We start from the raw sequence: 27,585 nt of genomic DNA on the forward strand, positions 1-27,585 counted from the left end.
TGCTACGCAACGGGAGAGGCCACAACAGTGAGAGGCCTGAGTACCACAAAAAAAAAAAAAAAAAGTGTCCTTAAACTTCTTGAAAATACAAGTGTAATTTTGTCTTCTTAATTGTGCTTTTCCTCTGATATAGTCATGTGATAGATTTTATTTCGGGGATTTTGTTCTTTTTCCTAGATGGAGATCAATCTCCGTTTTCTGAGCCGAAATTCCCTACGGAATGCTTCTTCCTTACCCTGCACGCCCACCATCTCTCAATTCTGCCGGGTTGCCGACGCTACATCCGCAGACTCCGGGCCATACGGGAGCTCAACAGGTATGTGCATGATGCCATGTCCTGAGGTTGCCTGAGTCACCACTTGTTCTCACAAGCAGGCAGTTCCCTTGTGACCAGTAGATTTGAATGTGACGGGTACATAGGGTACTGCCTCTGCTACTACATCCGTGTTCCTTGATTGGCCAGAGTTCTTTACATGGTGAAGTGACCCAAACTTTGATTTCTAGAGTTCTCAACGCTTGGTATGTGGTTGAGACTTCCATTAACTCTTTCCACTGGGCACCATATTATCAGGAGGCACTTTAAAGGATTTCTTGGGTTCCAGACATACCCCTCTTTTCCTGGACTGTGAAACAGTAACTCTGGTTTCCCTTAATAAACAAGGTCATTTGCTCCCACCAACATGTAATTCACTTTTTTTGCACATTGTCCTGTGGTATAAGAAGTCTAAAAGGGCCAGATAGTAGCCTCAGTTTCCTATTCATTAGCACCATTGTTGTTTTTCTTAATTTAAGCATTTCTCCCCATGTACCAGCACCTGCAAACAAAGGTCACAGGAATAGGAGGCAAACATTTTTTTGAACAGGTCATCTGGAATAATAATGGAGTAGCCACTTAACACCATTTGGTCCAGGAGTGGTGTAGTCTGAGTATGATAGAAAATGTGTCATATCTATATCTACCTTGAATTAAAATAGAATCAATCACTTAATAATTCTAATAACTGCCTGGTAGATTTCTTAATATTTTTTTTTCTACATGTAATCATGTTGTCTGTAAATGATGACAGTTTTCTTTCTTTCTCATAATTTTCTTTTTTCTTTTTATTATTTTTCTAATTTTAATTATGCTTTATTATTTGACCTACATGCTATTTATGATTGTATTGATTAATTTAAAATTCTTTTCCTTTTTTTTTTTTTAAACCCCACATTTGTTTATTTATTTATTTTTTTGGCTGTGTTGGGTCTTCGTTTCTGTGCGAGGGCTTTCTCTAGTTGTGGCAAGCAGGGGCCACTCTTCATCGCGGTGCAAGGGCCTCTCACTATCGCGGCCTCTCTTGTTGCGGAGCACAGGCTCCAGACGTGCAGGCTCAGTAGCTGTGGCTCACGGGCCCAGTTGCTCCGTGGCATGTGGGATCGTCCCAGACCAGGGCTCAAATCCATGTCCCCTGCATTAGCAGGCAGATTCTCAACCACTGCACCACCAGGGAAGCCCTCATAATTTTCTTTTTCATGCCTTACTGCCCTGGCTACAATTTCTACTACAGTCTTGAGTAGAAGTATTGATAACTTTATTAAAATTTCTTTCTTATTCCAGTTAATGGGGGGAAGTTTTTTAGACATCCTTTATTATCAGATTAAGGAAATTCCCTTTTAGGTGATTATTTTCTACAAGTTTTTTGTTCTCAACAGGAGTTAAATTTTATTAAAATCTTTTTCCATCTCTGTTGAGGAGATCAGATTTTTTTCTCCTTTATTCTATTAATATGGTTGAATTACATCAACTGGCTTTCTGATATCAAACCAATCTTACATTCTTTTTTAATTATTATTATTATTTTATTTATTTTATTCTTGACTGTGTTGGGTCTTAGTTGTGGCACATGGGATCTTTGTTGAGGCATGCAGGATCTTTTGTTGCAGTTCCTGGGCTTTCCTCTAGTTGTGGCCTGTAGGTTTTCTCTCTGTAGTTGTGGCACGCAGGCTCCAGAGTGTGTGAGCTCTCTAGTTCAGGCATGCAGGCTCAGTAGTTGTGGCACGCAGGCTTAGTTGCCCCGTGGCATGTGGGATCTTAGTTCCCTGACCAAGGATCGAACCCGCGTCCCCTGCATTGGAAGGTGGATTCTTTACCACTGGACCACCAGGGAAGTTCCCTTATATTCTTGAAATAAACTCAACTCTATATTATTGCTTTTAAATCTCATTGGATGTTCAATTTGCTAATATTCTGTTTAGGAGTTTTGAGTCTATATTCAAAAGAAAGATTGACCTATGATTTTCATTTCTTGTTAAGTCCTTCTCAAATTTTGTTATCAACATTATTCTTGCCACATAGAATCAGTTGTGGAGTGTTCCCTCTTTTTATATTTTTTGAGGAGTTTATTGTGTAAGAATTATTTTATTTCTTCCTTAAATGTTTGGAAACATTGATGAAGTTGTCTGGGCTTAGAGTTTTCTATGTGGGAAGTTTTTTAAATTATGTATTTTATTGTTAATAGATATAGACCTGTTTAGATTTTCATTTCATCTTGTGCCAGTTTTCCCGTGGTATGTAAAGTTTCAAAACTTTTTGGTATAAAGTTGTTCATAGTATCCTCTTTTTATCACTTTTGTGTCTGTAGGGCCTTTATTATTTCCTTTTAGTTTAATTTGCTTTTTGTTGATGTTTCTATTGCTTTTTGAGGTTGATATTTAAATCATTCATTTTTTAGCCCTTTCTTATATATGCATTTAAGGCTGTTTAGTTTCCCTCTAAGTATGGCTTTAGCTGCATCCCTCATTTTTAGTAGGTCATCTTTTTTACTGAGGTATAATAGACGTATAACATTATGTTGGTTTCAGGTATACAACATAATGATTTGATGTTTGCATATATTGCAAAATGGTCACCACAATAAGTCTAATTAACATCTGTCACCGTACATAGTAACATATTTTTTTCTTGTGATGAGAACTTTTAGGATCTCTCTCAGCAACTTTCAAATACACAGTACAGTATTATTAACTATAGTCACCATGTTGTATATTACATCCCCATGACTTACTTATTTTATAACTGGTAGTTTGTGTACCTTTTGACACCCTTGACCTATTTTGTCCACCGCACTCACCTACCTCTGGCAGCCACCAGTCGTCTTTTCTGTGTCTTTGAACTTGGTATTTTGGGTTTTTGTTTGTTTTTTTAGGATTCCATACATAAGTGAGATTATATGGTATTTATCGCTGTCCGACTTATTTCACTTAGCATAATGCCCTCAAGGTCCATCCATGTTGTTACCAGTGGCAAAATTTCATTCTTTTTTATGGCCGAAAAATATTCCTCTGTGTGTGTGTGTCTGTGTGTGTGAGACATTTCTTTTTCCATTCATCTGTTGGTGGACACTTGGATTGTTTCTCTATCTTGGCTATTGTAAATAATGTTGCAATGAACATGGGGGTGCATATATCTTTTCATTTTTGTTTTCGTGGGCTAAATACCCAGAAGTGGAATTGCTGGATCATACAGTAGTTTTAATTTTAATTTTTTGCGGAATATCCATACTGTTTTCCATAGTGGTTGTACCAGTTTACATTGCCACCAACAGTGCACAGGGGTTCCCTTTTCTCTACATTCTTACCAACACTTATTTCTTATCTTTTTGATAGTGGCCATTCTAACAGGTATGAGGTGATATCTCATTGTGGTTTTGATTTGCATTTCCTTAATAGTTAGTGATCTTGAGCACCTTTTGGTATGTCGTATTTTATTGTGCCTTTCAAAATATATTCTAATTTTTATTATTTCTTACTTGACTTGTGGATTATATAAAGATGGGGTGCTTAAATTCCAGATTCTTGGGGGGATTTGTTCATTTATCCTTTGTTACTGATTTCTAGCTAAATTCCATTGTCAGAAGACATATTCTGATTTGTGTTCTTTGAACTTTATTGAGATTTGCTTTGTAGCTAACATTTAAATTAATAAATGTTCCATAGCGGAAATGAGCGCACAGGAATTCCCTGGCAGTCCAGTGGTTAGGACTCTGCACTCTCACTGCCGAGGGCCTCGGTTCAGTCCCTGGTCAGGGAACTAAAATCCCACGTGCCACGCAACCAAAAAAAAAGAAGAAAAGAAAAGAATCCGCTTGCTATATTGCTTTTTGCAGTATTTCACATATATCGTTTAAGTTTGTTTATCTTTTGTTCAAGTTTTCCTTATGTCTGCTGATTTTATCAGCTTATAATATCAGTTATTGAGAGGCTTATAAAAATTTCCAACTCTGATTTGTCTGTTCCTTCATCCTGGAGTGGATGCCGTCCTGTGGTCCCATCATTCCCACTGACTTCGGAGGATACATGTCAATGGCACCATCTGCCATCTTCACTCCCAGCCTGCAGTGAGGGTTGGTGCCTTTCAGAGATGTTGGTGTTCCCCTCACCTGTGTATTTTTCAGTGCGGTGATACAAGAGATATCTTCCAGGGCTTCCCTGGTGGCGCAGTGGTTAAGAATCTGCCCGCCAATGCAGGGGACACGGGTTCAAGCCCTGATCCAGGAAGATCCCACATGCTGCGGAGCAGCTAAGCCTGTAGTCCGTGGCAACTAAGCCCGTGTGCCACAACTACTGATTCTGTGCTCTACAGCCTCCGAGCCACAACTACTGAGCCCGCACACCTAGAGCCCATGCTCCACAACAAGAGAAGCCACTGCAATGAGAAGCCTGCGCACCACAACAAAGAGTAGCCCCCGCTCGCCGCAACTAGAGAAAGCCCGCGTGCAGCAGTGAAGACCCAATGCAGCCAAAAATAAATAAATTTTTTAAATAAAAAAACTAATTAAATAAATAAAAGTACATCTGGCTGAAGTCAGATTAAGAAAATAAAAGAAGTATCTTCCAGGACACAGTTGGGATATGTGTGTGTTTTGAGAGGGTGGTTTTCTGAGCTAGTCATATGTGGTAAATCTATATTAATATTCCAAGCTTCTTATATTTTGGATTCCTTCCTCTGAATTTATATCAAGGAATTCCTAACAACTCAACTTCAATTCTAGGTTTTAGTCAACCAGGTGGGCACACAGTTAGAGCCCCTCCCAGATACTCAGGATAAGGTTGAATCCAGAGACTCTGGTCGTTGTATTCATGTCAATGAATTTATCCCCACTTAGGAGTGTGTTAGCATGTTCCTCTCTTGGTGATCAAGCATCTTCAGAATCTGTTCCACACATACTGCCACATTTCTTCACTACATACATAGTAGGTAGAATAGTGGTGCGGCAAAGATGTTCATGTCCTAGTGCCCAGAACTTGTGAATGTGTTACCTTACATGGTAAAAGAGACTTTGCAGATGTGATTAATTGTAGGATCTTGAGATGGAGAGGTTTTCCTAGATTATCTGGGTGGACCCAATGTATCACAAGGGTCCTTTTAAGAGGGAGGCAAGAAGGTCAGAGTGAGAAAGGAAAATGTGATGACAGAAGCAGACATCAGAGTGATGTGGGTCCACAAGCCAAGGAATGCAGGCTCCCTCTAGAAGCTGGAAAGGGCAAGGCAACACTCTCCCTAGAGCCTCCAGAAGGAATGCATCCCCTGCTGACCCATTTTAGGCTCCTGACCTCTGGAACTCTAAGACTATAATTGTGTTGCTGCAAGCCAGTAAGTTTGTGATGATTTGTTACAGCAGCAATAGGAAGCTAATATAACATGTTAGCAAATCTTGGTCTTTCTTTTTTCTTCAAATGTGTGCTTTTCCTGCATATGGCTTTGTCATTGGCCCATAAGGACAGTGATTGATCTCACTCCAGTTTCGGTTCTGGAAGCAATAACGTGTGATGGGTTGGGACCTAAGGGAAATTGGCATCATCCTGCAATTTGACCATCTGAGCTACAGTCACTGCAGGAGCTGCTTCTGCTGTCAGACGAGGCTCAGGGGATTTAGGGATTTGGGTACTTTGGTTCTCCTGAACTCCTCCATTTGAATTCTTGGAGTCCCAGTCTTTGCTCTGACATTTAGATAAGAGATCCAGTGAGGTTATGGATTCAGTCTATGTTATAATTTGGTGCTTTATAGGACCAGACTCTGCTTCTTTATGGTCATCTTAGAAACTCCCTGACTCATTGGCTTGTTCTTGAGGCGAGATTTTAAAATCTGGAGCCTGTCATTTTCTTCTGTGAGCTTTCCAGCATAGTTACAAGTAGCCACACCATCTCTTCACTCCAGGAGGTCACTGGTGATCGTTTATGCAGCTGTTTTTCCACTGAGAACCTGGGCTACCAGTTTTATGCTCTCACATGCTAACTGAATCTTCACTGCTTTCTTTTTTTTTTTTTTTTAAGTATTTATTTTTATTTATTTATTTTGGCTGCACCGGGTCTTAGTTGTGGCACACAGGATCTTAGTTGCGGCATGCGGGATCTAGTTCCCCAACCACGGATCGAACCCAGGCCCCATGCATTGGGAGCGTGGAGTCTTACCCACTGGACCACTGGAAGTCCCCTTCACCACTTTCAAACCAGCCCAGTCGAAGAACTAATCCCAAAGGCCCATTTTTCTGAAGGGCCTGTTACCTGTAACCTCTTCTTGCCAATAAGCATATAGGTCGTTATGTTAGTTTCCTTTTGCTACTGCAACAGATTACCACGACCTTCGTGAGTTAAAACAACAAAAATTATTACCTTAGGGTTCTGGTGGTCAGAAGTCCTAAAATCAAGGCTGCATTCCTTCTGAGGCTCTAGGGAAGGATCTCTTTCTCTGCCTGTTCCAGCTGTTGGAGACCCCTTACATTCCTTGGTTCACAGCCCCCTTCCTCTCTTTTCAAAATCAGCACCATCGCATCTTCAGCTCTCCCTCCCTCTGATCTCTGCTTCACTTGTCACAACTCTTTCTCTTACTCTGACTCCCTCTTTCTCTTAGAAGGACCCTGAGATGACATTGGGCCCACCCAGACATATGGGCCCGTCTTAGACTCCATACCCTTAATCACATCTGCAAGTTTCCTTTTGCCATGTAAGGTAACATATTCACAGGTTCTGGGGATTAAGCTGTGACATCTTCCTGTGGGGCGGTGGGGCGGAGCATTATTCTGTCTACCATTATTCATGTTCCAGTTGTAGACAGAGGAATCCACTTCGTCTGAGATAAGCAGCAAGAGGATAATTAAGGCTACTATTTGGTTTATTGAATCACTGGCACGCCTGGAAAAGAGAACTCCCAGAGCTCTTCTTCGAACCTGGCCTGGCAGGAAGAAGCTGCTTCAGGGTTCAGCCTCTGCCAGTGCTTCAAGCAAAACCCGTCAACACTGTGCTTCCAGAAGAACCATGTGGCTGTCACTTCACTATATTCACTTCTGCCTTCAGTGAGGGCTCACCTCTTGGTGGAAGCTAGATCATGTGCAGAAATGCTGGCAGCAAGGGAATCAAGGAAATGTAGTTTTTGTTTTTGTTTATTTATTTATTTAATTAATTTATCTTTGGCTGTGTTGGGTCTTCGTTGCTGCGCACGGGCTTTCTCTAGTTGCGGCGAGCGGGGGCTGCTCTTCGTTGTCGTGCACGGGCTTCTCATTGTGGTGGCTTCTCTTATTGCAGAGCATAGGCCTCTAGGTGCGTGGGCTTCAGTAGTTGTGGCACGCAGGCTCAGTAGTTGTGGCTCGCGGGTTCTAGAGAGCAGGCTCAGTAGTTGTGGCACACGGGCTTAGCTGCTCCACGGCATGTGGGATCTTCCCGGACCAGGGCTTGAACCCGTGTCCCCTGCATTGGTAGGCAGATTCTTAACCGCTGCACCACCAGGGAAGTCGCTAGGAAATGTACTTTTAAAGAAGTTATTGCCCCCTAGTTTCCTACACAGTGTTTTGATAGATAGAAAGGGTTGACATAGTGTTAAGTGAGCCAGTCTTTAAAATATGCAGCATATTACATGATCAGGGAAGGCTTTACCTGTCTGACAGGTGACATTTGAGGAGATACCCGAAGGGAGTGAAGGAGCAAGTCGCAAAGGTAACCTCAGAGAAGAGCATTCCAAGCAGAAGGAAAAGTGTCCTTAGTAAAGCAGCCTTTTGTTTTGGGTCACTGAGTAGGCGTGGCGACCTTGCACTTTCTCCCTCCCAGAAAAACAGGGAGCAATGTACGTCCTTCCAAAAGTAATGATTACTGTATTTCATCAAATCTAAAATGCCATCCACTTTAAGACATCGTTATGTTGGGAATCAGTAAGAAAGAAAAATACTGCCAATTTAGCCATAACTTGCCACTGAGTTTGGTGATGCTGACATGGGGGGAGAGAGGGAACATGTGTCTGAGAGTCAGTGACATGGTGAAAATGAACAGATAAGGTGGGTGATGGATCTCTGTGTCTTCTTTCATTTGACTGTTAGTCTTCACTTTCAGAACTGTGGAAGATTTGAAAAACAATGAAAGCCAATGGAAAGACTCCCCACTGGCAGCTAGACACCGTGAAATGCTGAAGCGCTGCAAAACTCAGCTTAAGGTTTGTATCATTAATCGGGATAATTATACACCAGCCTCATAATAGTAATTTTCCCACCAGAATATGCGCCTTGAGTGAGCAGTTTAATGTCTTCAGTTTTTCTCATTATTCTCTTCCCCCCAAGATAAAAATGGTACATTTAAAAACTTGTGGATAGTTTCTATGTATATTTAAATCTCAGGACAGAAAATGCCTATGCCTGTGCCAATGACAATATGAATTCTTAATGGATTTTATCATCCTCAGTTGAACATCACCTCCCTTTCCTTGCCTTGTGCAAGATCCTCCCCATCTGCTAACCCTCGCCCCCGCACCTCAAAACACACACAACTCCAGTTTGTCCAGCCACGCATTTTCATGATGTTTGACAAAGTGGATTTGTGGTAGTGGAAAGATCTCTTTGCTTTGCCCCTCATTGTTCGTTTAATTGAAAACGATCCATCGTATAGAACCTAATGCAGATGGGAAGATTTCTGCTTATGAGACATAACTGGGAACAAATGCTAGCTAAGGTTGTACAAGGGAAGCACAGACAGCAAATTTATGCATTTTTCATTTATGCATTTTTATGTTCACATTACAAAGCTGAGTGTTAGCTGGTCGTGTTTTTTCTTGATTAGTAGGATGATGTGTAGACATTTTACCTGACTTAGATTTCTGGTACAAGTTAAGATTTCAGTTTTATCTATCTATACAGTAGACCTCTTTGAGATGCTGAAAAAGCTGGGGGCTCTTTTCTGGGGTCTATAGACCCCCTAAGCACTCCAGAGATAGGTTTCAAGAAGCCTGTAAACTGTTTATATGCACTGTGTGCTCACGTGTGTGTTTAAACTCACAGCGATACTCTGGGGGGGTATCATACCCTTGGTGGACAAGCATTTTGCCCAAGAGCAGCTTTTCAGCTCAATGCTGACCTGGCACTGAGATGCGGATTTGTCTGGCTCTTCTCAGTAACCATCCCTGACTTCCGAAGGGCCTCCCCCATCAGGTTATTTGAATATGGCAGTGACAGCCTAACCTTTTTCAGCACTAACTGTGTGCTAGGTTCTGTGCCCAGTGATTCGCATGGCATGCCTTTTCTTTCTCTTAGAACGGAGAAAGAGAAAGCTCTTGAGACATGACCAGCATCTTACAGGCAGTTAGCAAGGAAGCTCTTGAAGCTCTAGAGCCTAGGTTTCCCATCTCCTTGCCCATTCCCTGCCCAATCACGCTGCAGGTACTTAGCCACCAACTAATTAATCTATGGGTGGGGACATACCTGCTTCCGCAGAAACTGGTACGATGCAAGGCCTGTGCTGATGCTGGTTTACTTGACGAGAGCTTCCTGAGAAGATGTCTGAATTTTTACGGCCTTCTCATTCAGCTGCTGCTCCGCATCCTGGACCCTGCCTATCCCGAGTGAGTGTGCTCTGTCCTCTTCACGCCGGCTGCACTCCCCAGGCTGTGTTGTCTTTATTGTTCTTCAAAGCCAATACCTAAGACAAGACCCTTACGTTATTAAGAATTCATTTCCAGGTTGTACTTATATAGAAAGTAGTAATTTTTTTTTTTTTTTTTTTTTTTTTTTGGTTGCGTGGGCCTCTCACCGTTATGGCCTCTCCCGTTGCAGAGCACAGGCTCTGGACGCGCAGGCTCAGTGGCCACAGCTAACGGGCCCAGCCGCTCCGCAGCATGTGGGATCTTCCCGGACCGGGGCACGAACCCGTGTCCCCTGCATCGGCAGGCGGACTCTCAACCACTGCACCACTAGGGAAGCCCGAAAGTAGTAGTATTAATAAATATTTTCGGGGACTTCCCTGGCAGTCCAGTGGTTAAGACTCCACACTCCCAATGCAGGGGGCATGGGTTCGACCCCTGGTTGGGAAACTAAGATCCCCACATGCCGCATGGCGCGGCCTGGGGAAAAAAATAAATAAGTAAGTAAATATTTTCCTTGGAATTAGTTACAGTAATAAGGGACTGTCAACACCTATTAAATTATTAATTTTGACATAATGCTTTTTAAAAATTGACTATAAAATCTTCAGGGTTTTTTGTTGTTGTTCTGGGGGTTTTTTTGTTTTTGCTTTTATTTATTTATTTAGTTAGTTAATTTTGGCTGCATTGGGTCTTCGTTGCTACACGCAGGCTTTCTCTAGTTGCCACGAGAGGGGGCTACTCTTCGTTGCGGTGCACGGGCTTCTCATTGCAGTGGCTTCTCTTGTTGTGGAGCACGGGCTCTAGGCGCGCGGGTTTCAGTAGTTGTGGCATGTGGGCTCAGTAGTTGTGGCTCACAGGCTCTAGAGCGCAGGCTCAGTAGTTGTGACACATGGACTTAGTTGCTCTGTGGCATGTGGGATCATCCCGGACCAGGGCTCAAACCCGTGTCCCCTGCATTGGCAGGTGGATTCTTATCCACTGCGCCACCAGGGAAGCCTCGCTTTTCTTTATTTTTTTTAATTGAAGTAGAGTTGATTTACAGTGTTGTGCCAGTCTCTGCTGTACAGCAAAGTGACTCAGTTACTCATATATAGACATTCTTTTCTTTTTTAATATTCTTTTCCATTATGGTTTATCACAGGATAGTGAATATAGTTCCCTGTGTTTATACAGTAGGACCTTGTTGTTTATCCATCCTATATTTAATAGTTTACATCTGCTAATCCCACACTCCCAATCCTTCCTTCCCCCACCCCCCTCCCCCTTGGCAACCACAAGTCTGTTCTCTATGCCAGTGAGTCTGTTTCTGTTTTGTAGATGGGTTCATTTGTGCCATGTTTTAGATTCCACGTATGAGTGATACCGTATGGTATTTGTCTTTCTCTTTCTGACTTCCTTCACTTAGCATGATAATCTCTAGTTGCATCCATGTTGCTGCAAATGGCATTATTTTGTTCTTTTTTATGGCTAAATAGTATTCCATTGTATATATATGTACCACATCTTCTTTATCCATTCATCTGTCAATGAACATTTAGGTTTTTTCCATGACTTGGCTATCGTGAATAGTGCTGCTGTGAACATAGGGGTGCATGTATCTTTTTGAATTATAGTTTTGTCCAGGTAGATGCCCAGGAGTGGGATTGCTGGATCATATGGTGATTCTATTTTTAGTTTTTTGAGGAATCTTCATACTGTTCTCCACAGTGGCTGCACCAACTTACATTCCCATCAACAGCGTAGGAGGGTTCCCTTTTCTTTTCACCCTCTCCAGCATTTGTTATTTGTAGACGTTTTCATGATGGCCATTCTGACCTTTGTGAGGTGGTACCTCATTGTAGTTTTGATTTGCATTTCTCTAATAATTAGCAATGATGAACATCTTTTCATGTGCCTACTGGCCATCTGTATGTCTTCTTTGGAGAAGTGTCTATTAAGGTCTTCTGCCCATTTTTCAATTGTGTTGTTTGATTTTTTTTGTTGTTGAGTTGTATGAGTTTGTATATTTTGGAGATTAAGCCCTTGTCTGTCACATCATTTGCCGATACTTTTCTCCCATTCCATAGGTTGTCTTTTCATTTGTTTTTTATGGTTTCCTTTGCTGTGCAAAAGCTTGTAAATTTGATTAGGTCCCATTTGTTTACTTTTGTTTTTATTTCTATTGCCTTGGGAGACTGACCTAAGAAAACATTGGTATGATTTATATCAGAGAATGCTTTGCCTATGCTCTCTTCTAGGATTTTATGGTGTCATGTCTTATGTTTAGGTCTTTAAGACATTTTGAGTTTATTTTTTTTCATGGAGTGAGGGAGTGTTCTAATTTCATTGATTTACATGCAGCTCTCCAACTTTCCCAGCATCACTTGCTGAAGAGACTGTTTCCCATTTTACATTCTTGGAAAATTGGCTATAAAATCTTTGATTGATAGAAAAGGAAATTGGAAGCTAAACGCTGGAGTTAACAGGATATTAGGTCCCCCTAGACACTGGGTCCAGGCAAATCCCTAGCGAATTCAGAGAATGAGCTGAGGACATTCTTGATCTCTTTATCATCACCTGGACAGCTCCTCCAGGCAGCCATTTTTGTTTTATTTGTTATTATTTTATGGTTATTATGAAATCTCAGGATCACCAATGTTGGTGAGGTTGGCCCAAGCCCCCTGCAGGAGTGGAAAATACTGGGCTGGCCAAAAGGTTCCTTCAGTTTTTTCCGTAAGATGGCTCTAGTAGCACTTAGTTGTCTTTAACTTCATTCGAAACAATTTTGTTAGGTTGTATGTGACAGCTGTCATATCAGTGTGCATTTAAAAAAAGACATCAGAATTGGTGAATTTTTGTGTAGCCATTTTAATATTGAAGATGGAAGGAAAAAAGTCACATTTTCAGCATATCATGCTTTATTATTTCAAGAAAGGTAAAAACGCAGCTGAAACGCAAAAAAAGATTTGTGCAGTGTATGGAGAAGGTGCTGCGACTGATAGAATGTTGTCAGAAGTGGTTTGCGAAGTTTCGTGCTGGAGATTTCTCACTGGATGACACTCCCGGTCGGATAGACCAGTTGAAGTTGATAGAGATCAAATCAAGACATTAACTGAGAACAATCAATGTTATACCACGTGGGAGATAGCTGCATACTCAAAATATCCAAATCAAGCGTTGGAAATCATTTGCACCAACTTGGTTATGTTCATTGCTTTGATGTTTGGATTCCACATAAGTTAAGCAAAAAAAACCTTCTTGACTGTATTTCCGAATGCCATTCTCTACTTAAATGTAATGAAAATGTTCCGTTTTTAAAACAAATTGTGACGGGCAATGCAAAGTGGATACTGTGCAGTAATGTGGAATGGAAGAGATCGTGGGGAAGCAAAATGGACCACCACCAACTACACCAAAGGCCGGTCTTCATCCAAAGAAGGTGATGTTGTGTATATGGTGGGACTGGAAGGGAGTCCTCTATCATGAGCTCCTTCTGGAAAACCAAACGATTAATTCCAACAAGTACTGCTCCCAGTTAGATCAACTGAAAGCAGCACTCAACAAAAAACGTGCGGAATTAGTCAACAGAAAACGCATAATCTTCCATCAGGATAACGCAAGACCGCATGTTTCTTTGATGACCAGACAAAAACTGTTACAGCTTGGCTGGGAAGTTCTGATTCATCTGCCGTATTCACCAGACATTGCACCTTTGGATTTGAATTTATTTCGGTCTTTACAAAATTCTCTTAATGGAAAAAATTTCAATTCCCTGGAAGACTGTAAAAGGCACCTGGAACAGTTCTTTGCTCAAAAAGATAAAAAGTTTTGGGAAGATGGAATTATGAAGTTGCCTGAAAAATGGCAGAAAGTAGTGGATCAAAAGGGTGAAGACGTTGTTCAATAAAGTTCTTGTTGAAAATGAAAAATGTGTCTTTTATTTTTACTTAAAAACCGAAGGCACTTTTTGGCCAACCCAATAGTATTTAAAGTACATGTGTAACTCTGTTGTCTCAAACAGTTTGAGTTCCATAAAATGACCAAACATGACCCTTTTATTTCCTTCACATTTATTGCATTAATCTTAATGCAATAAATAAAAATCAAGAAATCAAGGAAAGGAAAAACGAAAATGTTTCACGTCCACCCTAGCCTATCCCTGTCTTCATTATTCCCTGTTCATTTCTGGTTGTAGTTTCTTTGCCTGTGCACTTTTTACATAGTTCTGTTATAGAATGAGAGCTTTTTCCAAGTGAAACACTTACTTGTGTTGGTAGTGTAATATTCCTTGTAGTTTGATGTGTCATGATTTCATTTTGTAACCGGTACTTTTTCTCTTTGACAGCATCACGCTGCCTTTAAGTGCAGATGTCCCCAAGGTATTTGCAGCATTGCCTGAGTTTTATGTAGAAGATGTTGCTGAATTTTTATTTTTTATTGTACAGTAAGTCCCATTCCCGTATTACATAGTTCTAATATGTGTTTATATTTAATATGTACATTATATTATGAACCTCCATCTTATGCCACTGCTTTAACCGAATGCTGCCTGGAGACTGGAAAAATAAATCCGGCTGTGGCATCCAGCCAATTCCAGTAATAACTCAAGACAGAGGAGGATTAACAGTGCTGGTAATAATGTGCTCTGTGAAAAGTGAGTCGAATTGTGTGTCTGAGAAACAAGGAGAAAACCGTTTATAAATATCTGAGTGAACATTCAAAAGCCAGAAATACCCACCTCTATATTTTGTACCAAAATTTTTCTCAATTGTAAAATTAGAGAATGCTTACAAAGAAATATGTTGAGTGTATAACCAATATTTGAACTTTGAAAAAATGAAAACAGCTCCATCAAAATATTTTTTAAAGTCTTTTTGGTCGTGAAGATCTTTTGTAAAATTCACCTATGATTTAATCATACCTTTGGTTTATTTTCTAAAACATAAGTTAATATAACATGCTATGGCCAATAGACGCAATGGGTTTTAAATCTACCTAGTTGTAATGGGGATAGTCACCTTAAACTCAGCAAGTTAAAGGGAATTCCATGTCCTGGCTCCTAGACCTATTCGTCCCCTTCCTTGCCTAATGACACCAGCATCCACCCGTGTTTTCTCAGAGCTTTACTACCTGTTCCTCTCACCTCTCTTCAGATACTCTCCTCAGGTGCTTTATGAGCCCTGTACTCAGGATATTGTGATGTTCCTCGTTGTGATGTTGTGTAACCAGAACTACATCCGAAATCCATATCTGGTGGCCAAACTCGTAGAAGTCATGTTTATGACTAACCCTGCTGTTCAGCCACGGACCCAGAAGTTTTTTGAAATGATTGAGAACCATCCTCTCTCCACCAAGCTGTTGGTCCCTTCCCTGATGAAGTTTTATACAGGTAGGTTCCTGATGTGTACAGGTGGGCAAGGTCGTCTAAAGCCAGTGGTTGAAGTTGTTCTAAACCTGTTACCTAATATTCTGACATCGGCTTAAGTATGACCCACTAATACACTGCCAGCAGAGCATAAACTGTCGGTTATTTTTCCCCTGAGTTGTGGAAATATTACACTGACCACTCTATATACTAGTCCCTGATGATTCAGTGAGATCCATTGAAAGTCAGATGGGTAACACTGAGATCAAGTTGGTGTTTTTATCTGAAACTACCTGGGTAATTTTGGCTTTTAACTTACAACATTAGTTTCGCAACACTGTCCTATAACCCAGAGTTTCAAAACTGGGTAAAACCAGGAGCTTGTTAAAAATGCTTATTCTTGGAGATGCCACTCAAACCAACAGAATCAGGATCTCTGAGAGTCACTCATTGACTAATTGTGTACATTCATCCAATGCCTGCTATTTGCCAGGCACTGTTCTAGGTGCTAGGCGACACTGGTGAACAAAACTGAGAATGTATCAGGCACTCTGCAAGGAGGTCTTCCTCTTCTGGTTGAATTGTATTCCAAATTTTCATTTTTAATTTGGCTTTTGAACTGCAAATGTGTTTTCATAAAGCCCATTACTTAGGGGACGCATTCACCTGTTCTCTACCAAAGGCACAGGATTATACAGATGGAACATTTTCCCTCCAGTTTGTATATTTCTCAGGAAAGGAAGTGTGTTGTTTGTCTTCTTTTTATTTATTTATTTATTTATTTATTTATTTATTTATTTATTTATTTATTTTTGGCTGTGTTGGGTGTTCGTTGCTGCGCACAGGCTTTCTCTAGCTGCGGCAAGCGGGGGCTATTCTTCATTGCGGTGTGCAGGCTTCTCATTGCAGTGGCTTCTCTTGTTGAGGAGCACAAGCTCTAGGCACACGGACTTCAGTAGTTGTGGCATGTGGGCTCAGTAGTTGTGGCTTGTGGGCTCAGTAGTTGTGGATCGTGCAGGCTCAGTAGTTGTGGCACGTGGGCTTAGTGGTTCCACGGCATGTGGGATCTTCCCGGACCAGGGCTCGAACCTGTGTCCCCTGCATTGGCAGGTGGATTCTTAACCACTGCGCCATCAGGGAAGCCCTTGTCTGTCTTCTTATCTTCTATTGAATCTAGCACGTTCTGAGCACCCATTTAGCAGAATGTACTCGCCATGCTCTTAGAAGAAACACCAGCCTCCCAGAGCACAGTCCATTGTTGTTCACGGTGGCAGCAGCAGTTTGAGGATTCCTCTGTGTTCAGTGACAACCACCCCTTACCTGTAGACCAAGACCTGCTCCTGCTTGTTTTGGGCTGGTGCTGACATCTCTCTCTGTGTGCTTCTGAGGCTCAAGAACCTGTCTACCTCCTTTCCCCTTTGTCACTATTATCTTATGTCACCTACTAGGAGATTCTCTCCTTCCCCAAGCCTGCCTATATCCTCTTAAACCTAAACAAGTATGCAGGCCTCTTGAAGTTTTGTTAACATGCTCACCTTGGCAACAGCAGAACACTCCTGGGTAAAAGGCCCCCGCTTGGCTCTCCTGTCCTCCTCTTACCTCTCAGCCCTGGTAGGAGAGGACCACGGGCCATTCCAGGTACAAGTGGTACATCACCCGTGTACAGGACGGGACCTTGTATGGTCCCTTACACCTGTCAGGCTTACCTGAATTGAAGGTAATTCTGCATTTCTTAAAATAATGATGAGGTACCTCTTTTCACCTGTTAAATTTATTTTTAAGATGGGAATACCTAGTGCTAATATGGTTGTAGGGAAATAAGCGAACCTGCAAAAGTCTGTTTCATCTCCTCCGTAGCTCGTGTGTAGAATTAGTGCTATGAAACTCTCTTAAGAATGTAAGTTGGTAAAGCCTTTCTGGAAGGCAAATTGACAGTCCACACCAAAGCCTTTTATCTTCCATATCAGTCAAGGCCCAGTTAGCATAACCTGCTGGTTAGTTTAAGAGAGAATTTAACATAAGGAACTGGTGAAATAGGTAGTGGAAGACAGAAAAGGCAAATAAGGAACACTGGGGTAGTACAGATTGTCGGTACAGGGAGCAGCCATCATCTGTCCCTAGGACTGGGGGAACCAAGGGAAAAGGCTGGGGTTATGGGATTCTAGTGCCTCAAATTAGTGCTTAGACAGAACTGGGACCCAGGCCTGAGGAAGCATGCTGGCCAGCTGGTGCTGGTGTCTCTGAGGGCATGTGGGATTCCTGGTCCTGCGAGTGTGGAACAAAGCTGGAAACAAGCCAGCTGCTGCTGCTGGGCTGGGAGAGTCCATGATGGAAGCAGCAAGCCAACAGAGGTCCAAGTCCCTTCTTCAGTTTTCCAGCTCCCCTGCAGCGCCCCCTGTTGGCGAGCCTAACAGGGGGGCCAGCCGGCAAAGGGAAACTTAAGAGTCCCAGCGTCAGTATCACAAAGCCAAGTATAAAGGGTGGATTTGGGGGGACCTCCCTGGTGGCCCAGTGGTTAAGACTCCGTCCTCCCAATGCAAGGGTCCAGGTTCGATCCCTGGTCAGGGAACTAGATCCCACGTGCATGCCGCACCTAAGAGTTACATGCCGCAACTAAGGAGCCCAGTGCTGCAACTAAGACCCGGCGCGACCAAAGAAATAAATAAATAAATGTCTTTTAAAAAAAAAAATTGGTGGATTTGGGGCTGAGAGACAGCAGCTAAATAATGAGTACACCCTCTTACCTGTAAATTTCATTCATAGTAATCGATTCTGTGGGAATAAATATAGATGTCTATAAATGTTTATAACAGCATTCACTGTGTTAGTATTTATAATGCGGTACAGTGAGAGTATTAAAAACAACCTAAATTCCTGCCAATTGTGGGTCAGTTAAGTAAATTATAGTGTATCCATACGGTGGGTCTATGGGAACCATGAAAAATAGTGTGTTATTTACAGTACGTGGTTAAGTAATAAAAAGTAAAGAAAATGCCATGTAATGGAACAATATGTCAAGTATGACCACGTTTTGGTACACATATATATATTACAGAAAAAAGTGTGGGAGAGTATACGCCAAAATATTAACAGTGAATTGGTTATTTATGAATGGTAGAGCTGTGGGTAGTTTGGGTTTTTTTTTAATTATCTGAACATCTTAATTATTCTACAGTAAACATGCATTGTTAGTATTAAAAAAAAATTTTTTAGTTAAGTGCATTTTGTACTCAGATAGTGCCCTGGGCCTGTCACTGTGGCTTTGGTATAAAGAACAGGGCTGGGCCTCTTGCCTGTGAGACCAGTGCTGGGCCTGGGGGGCCCCCCACCGGTAAGATTCCAGGAGCTGGTGGGCGGGTGTTGTTTTTCCTTTCCCCCTTGCCACGGAGCAGTGTGCCCTCTGGCCCTGGGCCACCTCTGTGGTGGTCCGTGGGTATTAGATGATACCCATGCTAATAATAGCCACTGCTTATTGAACATTTACTAATCCTTTCACTAAATCCACACGGCAGTCCTCAAGATGGATGCTATAAATATCTCCATTTTACGAATGAGGAAACTGCAGCTTAGAAAGGTCAAGAAGCTTGCTGAAGGTAAACAGCCAGTGAGTGGCAGCGGCCTCAGCAGCCGGGCATTAGCACAGGTGCTCCTCCAGTTACCACGGGCCCAGCGCCAAGGGAGCCCTGCCGCGGGCGTGGTGGACACTCCCCACGTGTCCATCAAATCCATGTTAAGTCCTGCTGACTGAGGTCCTGGCTCCTGAGCACGGCTGACTCTCAGACATGAATTAGAGATTGATCTCTGGAACAGTCTCCTCTTTTACACCCCAGAGAGGGTATTCTAGCTTAGACAATACTTAAGATCAAATGTTTGTTCCAAAAATAAAACTGAGTTTCAAAAATAAGAGTATTTTATTTGTACCACAGCAGTCAGTGCCTTAAGGACCAGCTCTCAAAACTTGGCTACTCAGAACCAGGAAGAACACTGATAACCAAGACTTACCTTCAAGACTGTTCTCTTCCCCACGCTGATCTGAATCAGCAAAGCCAGCGTTAGCCCAAGTAGATTCGATCTCTAATTCAACAAATACGTACGGAGCTCCTACTGCGGGTCAGCTTTGGTGTTGCTGCCAGGGCCTAGCGGTGAGGACCCCAAATCCCCGCCATCACCAGTCAGGCACCCTAGCTGGGAGACAGACACTGAACCCATAAATGAGGTAATTCCAGAGAGTGAGTGTGAGAGGAAGGCCTGGTGCTGCTTTAAGGAGCATAGTCAGGGGAGGTCTCTGAGGAGATGACTTTGGAGTAATGTTGAAAATGAGACCCAAGAGGGGACAATAAGCAGATCTCAGCTGCAGTGTGCAGACAGTGAGGACAGCAAGTGTAAAGGCCCTGAGGCCCGGGCAGCCTAGTGAATCAAGCCAGAAGACTCGTGACGGGGGAGCAACTACCAGGGATAGTTCATTGCAGGCCTCTCAGAACTAGGACTTGAGAATTAGAACTTGGGCTGATGCAGTTTTGAGGGAACATTAGGAATGAATTTTCTTTTAATGTTGGGAGAGATGTATATTGATGGGTAGTAAGTTAACGGTCATTACTTAGCCTCTGCTCTGTTCAGGATACAGTACAGGTGTTATGAGCCATTTAGAGCCTCGACGAGGCTCTTTGTCAGCCCCCGGTGTTCTTCTCCTGTGGACTCTGCTGAATCAGCCCTCCACGCTTTAGTTCACATTTATATACAGTTAATAAAATGACACTTAGTTCAGCTTAAAGAAAGGTTGACTTAATGAATATATGTAAGTGCTTTTAGATCTTTGTACCGTAGGTCTTAGCTTATTCCTTTTATCTTTAAATAACTACTTTCCTTTTTAATCCCAAGAAACTGTTCATTGGCAAATATAGAAAATAGCAAAAAAGAAAATAAAAATCATTGATAATCTCTGCACTCAGAGAGAATCTGTTAACATTTTGCTCTATATCTTTCCAGTCAATTTGTGTATCATGTGTGTGAGTGTGTGTGTATTTTTTAATATGATTGGACCCAAACTGTATATTTTGTTTGGTAGCCTATGGTTTTCACTTAATATATCACAAATACCTTTTTGGGTTCTCTGTTGGGCACTTGGATTATTTATATTCTTTTCATATAAATAGTACTTTAATGAGTATCCTTGGAGATCAGTCTTTGAACATGTGTTTTCTTGAATAGAATTGGTGGGTCAGAAAGATGGGCATACTGATGGCTTGTGATACATTTTGTAAAATTGTCTGTTCATCCCCACCAGCATTTATAGGGTGCCTTTTATCTTTTCCTTGAGTCGTACTGTCTTTACCTGACAGTTTTCCTTCTTTTTAAGATTTGTCATGAATTCAGGAATTTCTCATGCTTAAGCTGTTTGTCTTTTGGATAACTAAGTTTGATCTTTGTTCCATGTAAAAAGATACATGGATGATGGTAATTGGTAAATGAATGATGTGTACATAGAGATTTACTATGCTTTTCTCTACTTTTAGAACATCAATTATACAAAAGTAGTTAAAATAATAGTCACATTTAGTAGGTATGTGGCCCTTAATAAAACTTAACCCAATTTTTTTCCTGCTCAGGGATACTCATTTAAAGTTCTATGGAATTTTTATAAATTACTAAGAAAATTGGGGGAGTTATGAGAATTCAGATTCTGGTCATGGGTGTTGCCAAGCTATTTTCCCAGCCCAGTTCCTTTTGTTATTGTGTCATTGCCAGACCTTGGTTGTGAAACTTTTGTCTTCAAAACCACCTCGTAATTTCTCTTCTGCCTTCCATGTGAGATATAGACAAAATTTTATCACATCTGTGATTTTGCAGATTTGTATTATTCATTCAATGACATTGTAGCAGCAATAACTGCTTTTAGAAAGGGAAGAAAGTACATATGCTTCAGTCCCTTGTCTTTCTTCTTTAGATGTTGAGCATACCGGAGCCACCAGCGAGTTCTATGACAAGTTCACCATTCGCTATCATATTAGCACCATTTTTAAAAGCCTTTGGCAAAATATAGCTCACCATGGCACCTTTATGGAGGAGTTCAAGTGAGTATTGGGCCCCTAATGTCACAGCTTGCTCTCTTGCAAATCACAGGTAGAGTGGCCGCTTAAAAACTTTCACAGCTGGGTTCTTGTTGACTGTTTGCTTGGTCTCAGCCTCCCTTAAGTTTTCCAGATGGTACTGCTAAATGTGAGTAGGGTTATCTAAATCTCTGTGCTTGACAGACATTGCTGAACTTTAGATTTTTCAAGACACTGTGGGCATGGTATACGTAGAGAAAGAATCTATAACTATTCTGAAATGATGTGTTGTGTTTTTTGGTGTTTCCTGAGTACAGTATTAAATGAATTTGCAGAATGCCTGAAATGAGATCTTACGGTGCTCTTGAATATGATACCAAGCTTTGGAGTTAGAAATGTAAGGAGAACTTCAGATTCAGAAGCAGATAGGATAAGGCTGTCACTTGAAGTGACGTTCTTTGTAGTGAGGCCCTAGACCTTGATTAAGGGCTTTTCATTACCAACCTGAAATTTCGGTGACTACTTAAACCTGGACATTAGTAATTCCATCTAAGTTACTTTAAAAAGAAAAGTGCTTCAAATAGAAAGGTAGGTGAAAATATTGAACTCTTGAATTATTCTTCAGAAGAGATTTTATCCCATCTCCTTGGATCTTTTGCAACCCATGTTCAGTCTTTGGTCAAGCCTAGCTGTCACTTGTTTACTGAGTTACTAGTCAACAGTATAAGTATGACCAGTGGAGTAGCCATTTGCTAGACACCTTTCTGCAGAGTAACCTCTTTAATTTAGTTATCTCCATGAACTGCTCTTGTCATCAGAATTACATTCCAGCAAAAAAAGCTTGGCATGAGCTTAGGAGACCAGGCAGGCCCACAGCTTCATCTGCCTGGAGAGTTCATCCTGAACTTGCCATGTTCCTGAAATCCAGGCCTCTGCCCTTGTTCACAGGAACTTCTCTTCCCCGCACCCCCGGCATGGGCTCACTGCCCTCTGGTCACCCAGCAGTAGATCCTGAAGTGTAGCTCCTCTTTTCTCTACTAATCTGGCAGATACAGAAACTAACAGGTGGGCCAAGCCATCTCAGCTCACCAGCAAGTCCCTCCATTATAGTAGGATATGCAGGACAGTTCCAGAGATTGGAAACTTCTGTTTCCATAAAGTATGTTAATATCCTACTTTATCAGTATTACAGCTTCCACTTTTTCTTCAACCTGTCTTTCTTTATAATAAAGAAGAACTGTATCGGAAGTTCTCTTATCTCTTATATGTGGGTATTTGTGCTTTCCTTATATGTTGGGGAGTTTAAGCATATTTTCTTTTCTAGTCTGGAAGAGTGTTTTCTCTACTTAAAATTATTGAGGGAATGAGCTGGGGAGTGCTGGTAAACCCACTCTCTGGAGGGGGAGAAAGATCAGCATTTGCTGGTCGTCCAGGGTGTAAATACCACCACTGTTGCCAAATTTGAGCTGCCAAGGGAATTTGCTCGCAGAACTCTAGAATGTTAGGACTTGGCTCTCGGGAACCGCGCAGGGTGGCTGTAGCACATCGGTGGAATGAGCTTATCAGTTAATACAGAAGAATGACAAGGTCTCAGGAGATGTGGGGCTGCAGCACCAGAGCTGCACCTCCGCTCCAGGGAAATGTGTGACCATGTACCGTGTAATTGCCTTTTTAGTTCCGGGAAGCAGTTTGTCCGCTATATAAACATGCTGATAAACGACACAACATTTTTGCTCGATGAAAGCCTGGAGTCTTTGAAGCGGATCCACGAAGTGCAAGAAGAGATGAAGAACAAAGAACAGTGGGACCAGCTGCCCCGGGTGAGGACACGGTCCAGGTGATGGGACAGCATCGCAGGGAAGCAGCCTTGGCCCCAGGCAGAGCCCTGCTTTGGGGGCTGCATCTGGGTCTGAAGGCTTAGGTCCGACAGACTTGTCGGTACTTGTTACCGTCCCACCTGTGGGCTTCTGTGAAGTTAGAGCCCAGGTTTGGGGTAGGAGAACCCTTAAACACTTGACCTTAAGTTAGGAAATGAGGTGAGAAGTCTTTGTCCTGAAAACTCTCTCTGCCTTTTTAACTTTCAAGGGCTGTTTTGGAGAAGAGCTTTTATTGTTGGAATATGTTAAGATGTAGGAAAGTAACTAGGAACTAAATCTCTAGGACTCTGTCTGCTAGTCAAGAATTCGGTTTGTTCGCATGATCTTCTTTGGACATCTGTGTGACTAACTCAGGAGGGCTCTGATGGGGTGTTTTTCCTCTCAGTACATCTTGGTTTTTACGTTCAGTTATAAACAGAAAAGAGGTCTGTTTTGCCAGGTTCCATGAGGAATTCCTGCTGTGCCAGTGACAGCACACTGCCCTCTCGTGACATTGATTGCCACCATTTAGACGATTCCCCGGTCAGTTATTAGGCCCTTCGCAGCTATTGGTGACTTCATATATTGCTTAGTTCTGCTCCTGGTTTTGTTAGGTTCAAAAATCAGAACTGCTTTCCGGAAAGCTGGGAGGACCGCTTTTTCTTTACTCGCAGCAGCGTTCTCGAGGTGAAGATAGTACTGAGGTTGTTCCAAAGCTGTGGAGTCAAAACTCTCTTAAACGTAGACTGTCGAAGCACACTTAGGGAAGGCTTTCATTCCAAGTATTCCTGCAGCTTTGATGAGAATTTTACGTCTTACTGTAGCCAACATGCTTCAACTACAAACTTAAACCTTCTGGGGGGCTTTGCGCAGAGTCCGTGGATGCTGGATTTCTCCGGTGTCCACGCCACCACGCTCCTTGAGCCCCTCTAATTGTATTCATGAGGTGGCGCAGTGGTCGTCATCTTTTCCCTCGGCACTGTACTGGCAGCCTTTCGATGGCGTTCATCCTACCCACCAGCCTCATATGCATTTCTAAACACATCTTAAACTGTTTCGCTCCTATGCCTCCAAAACCCTCCTCCTGCCGCTCTCCGTTTCCCATGGGGCGGCGTCACCCCCAGGCCTGAGGCTCCCCAGGGTGGCTCTAAGAACTCCTCCCATGCTTACCCCTTGTCACAGTCCGTCAGCCCGTATCTGGTCCAGTCCCCCGGCCTTTGCAGAACGTGCCGGGGAAACAGATGAGCTGTAGTTGCAAGAGCCCCAGCTTCGGGGTCCAGGGGACCTGGGTTTGAGAACTGTCACTGCCGCACATTAACAGTTCTTCCTCGCTGTTTCCTAGCCCGTAAGTCAGAGATAGTTCTTGCCTTGTGGGAAAGTTGTGAGGAGAGACAGATGGTGAGGACATAGTTCATGACCAGCCCAGAGAAAGTGTTCAGGATGTGTAGCCCCTATTGCTTTGTTTGCCTTGAGACACTTCTGTCCAAAATGCTGTACATTCTACTCTTACGTATTAAAATCTTACCCATTCTTTGAGGGACGTCTTGTCCAAATACTCCCTCACGGCTGACCTGCCCCATCAGTGGAGCTGCAAAGTCTCACCTTTCTCCCCACTCCTGTAACACCTCTTTATGTCACTCATGATGCTAATGTTGGACCAGCTTACGTTGTCGATGTTGGGATGCGGGTCTGTGGCACATTACCTCGTCCAGAGTCAGTGCTTATAATAATAGCATTTGTTTATGAGGCGACTGAGCAGATACGATTGATTTTTCTGGGTCAGCGGATGGAAAAGGGCATAAATAATCCCTAAAACAATGCTCCTTCAGAATCAGGTCTGCTTGACTTTGGAGTCACTTCCTGCCTCCTGCCTCCCCGCCTGGTCCTCCCAGGTGCTCAGCTCTCAGGCTTCTCTTCTCTCTACACACTTGCTCCCTAGGTCGTGTGTTTCACGGTGAGGATGCTGGTTGGAGTTTTGCTGTAAGAGTAATTCTTTGCTATGGGACAAGGTCCCGGGCACTGCAGGACCTTTAGCATCTCTAGCTCGTGCCCATTGAATGCCAGTGATGTTTCCCTCCGACCCTGGGTCACCATGCAACCGGAAACATTCCCACACGTGGCCTGATGCCCCCAGTTGAAAATCACTGCTAGCTGATCTCATCTATTCCAAGGCTTTAGCTGTCTGTATTCTAACAACTCCAGAATGTGCCTCCCCAGCTCGGCTCACTCCTGATTCAGGCTTACATAACCAGCTGTTGACCTGCCCCTGCCCAGTGGTCTAATAGGATCTCAAACCTGACTTGTCCAAAACTGAGCCCTTGATGTCGTCCCCCAGATCTCCTCTCCAGACTGCCCTGTCGCAGGAAGTGCCGACCGCATTCTGCTCATCGCTCTGGCTCAGCACCTTCTGGAGTCTTCCTTGATTCCTCTCTCTCCCAGCAAAGGCCCCTGGGCTCTGTCCTAAAGTATGTTTGTTATCTGACCTCTTCCCCCACCTCCAGCTCACTACCGTCTCTTAACCTGCATTACCGGAGTAGCCCCCCATTTGGTTTCAGCCTCCACCCTTGCCCATGTGCATTCCAGCAGGATGGTGTTAAAATCTGTCAGCCTCTCATCCCTGCTCTGCTCAGAGACCTTCCAGGCTTCCCGAATTCTCACACTCTGGGCCTGGAGGGCACTGCAGTCTCGGCCCCGCCCTTCCCCTTCGTTCATGCTACCCTGCCCCCACTCGCCTCCTTGATCTTCCACCGAACAGCAGGGCCTTTGCACTTGCTGTTCCCTGAGCCCTGAGTGCTTTTCCCCTGGATCTTGCTGACTCACTTCCTTCAGATACCTGCTTAAATGTTACCTCCTCAGAGAGGCCTTCCCTGACCACCCTTTCCAGACTAGCACCCCAGCCCCAGCACACTCTTACCCTGCCGCCACCCCAGCCACCCCAGCTCGGCTTTATTTTTCTTCATCGTTATCGGACTTATCTGTATCTGGGTGGGTGTCTGTTTATTGCTTATCTCCCTAACTAGCGTCTAAATTCCATGAGGTAGGGAGCCTTCTTGGTCACGTTCTGTGCTTCATCTCCAGGACCTAAAGGAGGCCTGGCCTATGGAAGGGGCTGGATCACACGATTGATGAATGAATGTGACACCCACACACACACTGAGGTGGTTCTCACCTTGCTCTCCCTCCATCCTCCCTGCTTCAGCCTTTCGTTCCTGACCGAAGGGCGGTGGGCAGGTCACCCAGCACTGGTGCGGGATCTCCACCGGGCACTTACCCAGGGGGCACTCGTGTGGCTACATCAGCTGTTCTAGCTGTTTCCCCTCCCCCAAGGTAAAGTAAACAGGCCTCTGAGCAGATGTAGGAATTTAAGCCCGTACTGATGTTTCTGTATTTGGTCTATCACAGAGCCTTCAGTAGATTCCACCTTATTTTACCCATGAGTCAAACACACTTTATTGTCTTGTTTCCCAGCCTATGGCAGAGTAGAAGGAGGAGGATGGCACCAGAGGCAAGCATGCTGACAGTTGTAGAGGTTGACAGCCTAACCGATGTGGAGAGACAGAATTCAAAAGCTGAGCAATCTACAGGCCCTTGGTGTTGTGGCGAAACCTATAGGCCAGTGATAGTGCAGCACGCCTGTGGTTTTCAAAATAACGATGACTACGCAGACGTTGTTATTGAGGAAGGTGAATATCCTTTATTAGCACGTGTATCAGGCAGGATGTAAGAATCACTTATTGGGTCCTGCATAGAAGCTGATGGTGAGTTCTTTTATCATTGAGGAAACTGAGTCTCATGTAAGTTAAGTCATGTGCCAAGGTCCCCTTATTCAAAGCCCTAAGACATCCGATGGCAAAAGGAATAAACCCCAGTTATCTGGGAGGTTTGCTGTACAGGTTGTTGTATCATTCCCTAAGTATGTTGGCTGTATTCTGCACTTCCCCAGTTATGAGCTGACTGTATTTTTCCTTCACGCTTGGCGTTTGCTGAGCTGCTGACTGTACTGAGATGTGTCTGGCATCTGTTCACTGTTCCCCAGGATCAGCAGCAGGCCCGCCAGTCCCAGCTCGCTCAGGATGAGCGCGTTTCACGTTCGTATCTTGCCCTGGCGACAGAAACCGTGGACATGTTCCATATCCTCACCAAGCAGGTCCAGAAGCCATTCCTCAGACCTGTGAGTAGAACCTTGGGGGTATTTGTTTTGTCTGTTGGATTCCACATTCAGAGTCTATCACTTATAACTAAATAGAGTAGTTGTTGAAATCCTGGGTGTTTCAGCACCACAGTCACCGATCGGTGAGATTCTGTTACTGATTTTGTTCCCAGTTATGCTAATCGATACACACAACATTCTATCGATAGTCTGAAGTCTGCGAAAGGTCACTTCCAAGATAACTTATATCACTTTCTGCTGAGACAGCACATTGGATTATTAATGTTGAAGCTGTGACGTATTTTTGTCA

General features: G+C 43.1%; 1 protein-coding gene across 4 annotated transcripts in view; it reads left to right on the forward strand.

Moving 5' to 3' along the window:
- The window catches only part of UBE4B (ubiquitination factor E4B), a 111,215-nt gene that overhangs the window by 70,479 nt on the left and 13,151 nt on the right, over nucleotides 1–27,585 (forward strand). For all 4 annotated transcript variants that reach the window (XM_079946267.1, XM_079946268.1, XM_079946265.1 and 1 more), the window contains 8 exons: nucleotides 178–316; nucleotides 8,360–8,459; nucleotides 9,730–9,857; nucleotides 14,203–14,301; nucleotides 15,011–15,246; nucleotides 21,167–21,293; nucleotides 22,945–23,089; nucleotides 27,162–27,296. In XM_079946267.1, coding sequence (XP_079802393.1) covers nucleotides 178–316; nucleotides 8,360–8,459; nucleotides 9,730–9,857; nucleotides 14,203–14,301; nucleotides 15,011–15,246; nucleotides 21,167–21,293; nucleotides 22,945–23,089; nucleotides 27,162–27,296 — 1,109 coding nt within the window. The remainder of the gene's footprint in view (nucleotides 1–177; nucleotides 317–8,359; nucleotides 8,460–9,729; nucleotides 9,858–14,202; nucleotides 14,302–15,010; nucleotides 15,247–21,166; nucleotides 21,294–22,944; nucleotides 23,090–27,161; nucleotides 27,297–27,585) is intronic.

The sequence above is a fragment of the Stenella coeruleoalba genome (genome assembly GCF_951394435.1).
Source record: "Stenella coeruleoalba genome assembly, chromosome: 1".
Classification (NCBI taxonomy): Eukaryota; Metazoa; Chordata; class Mammalia; order Artiodactyla; family Delphinidae; genus Stenella; species Stenella coeruleoalba.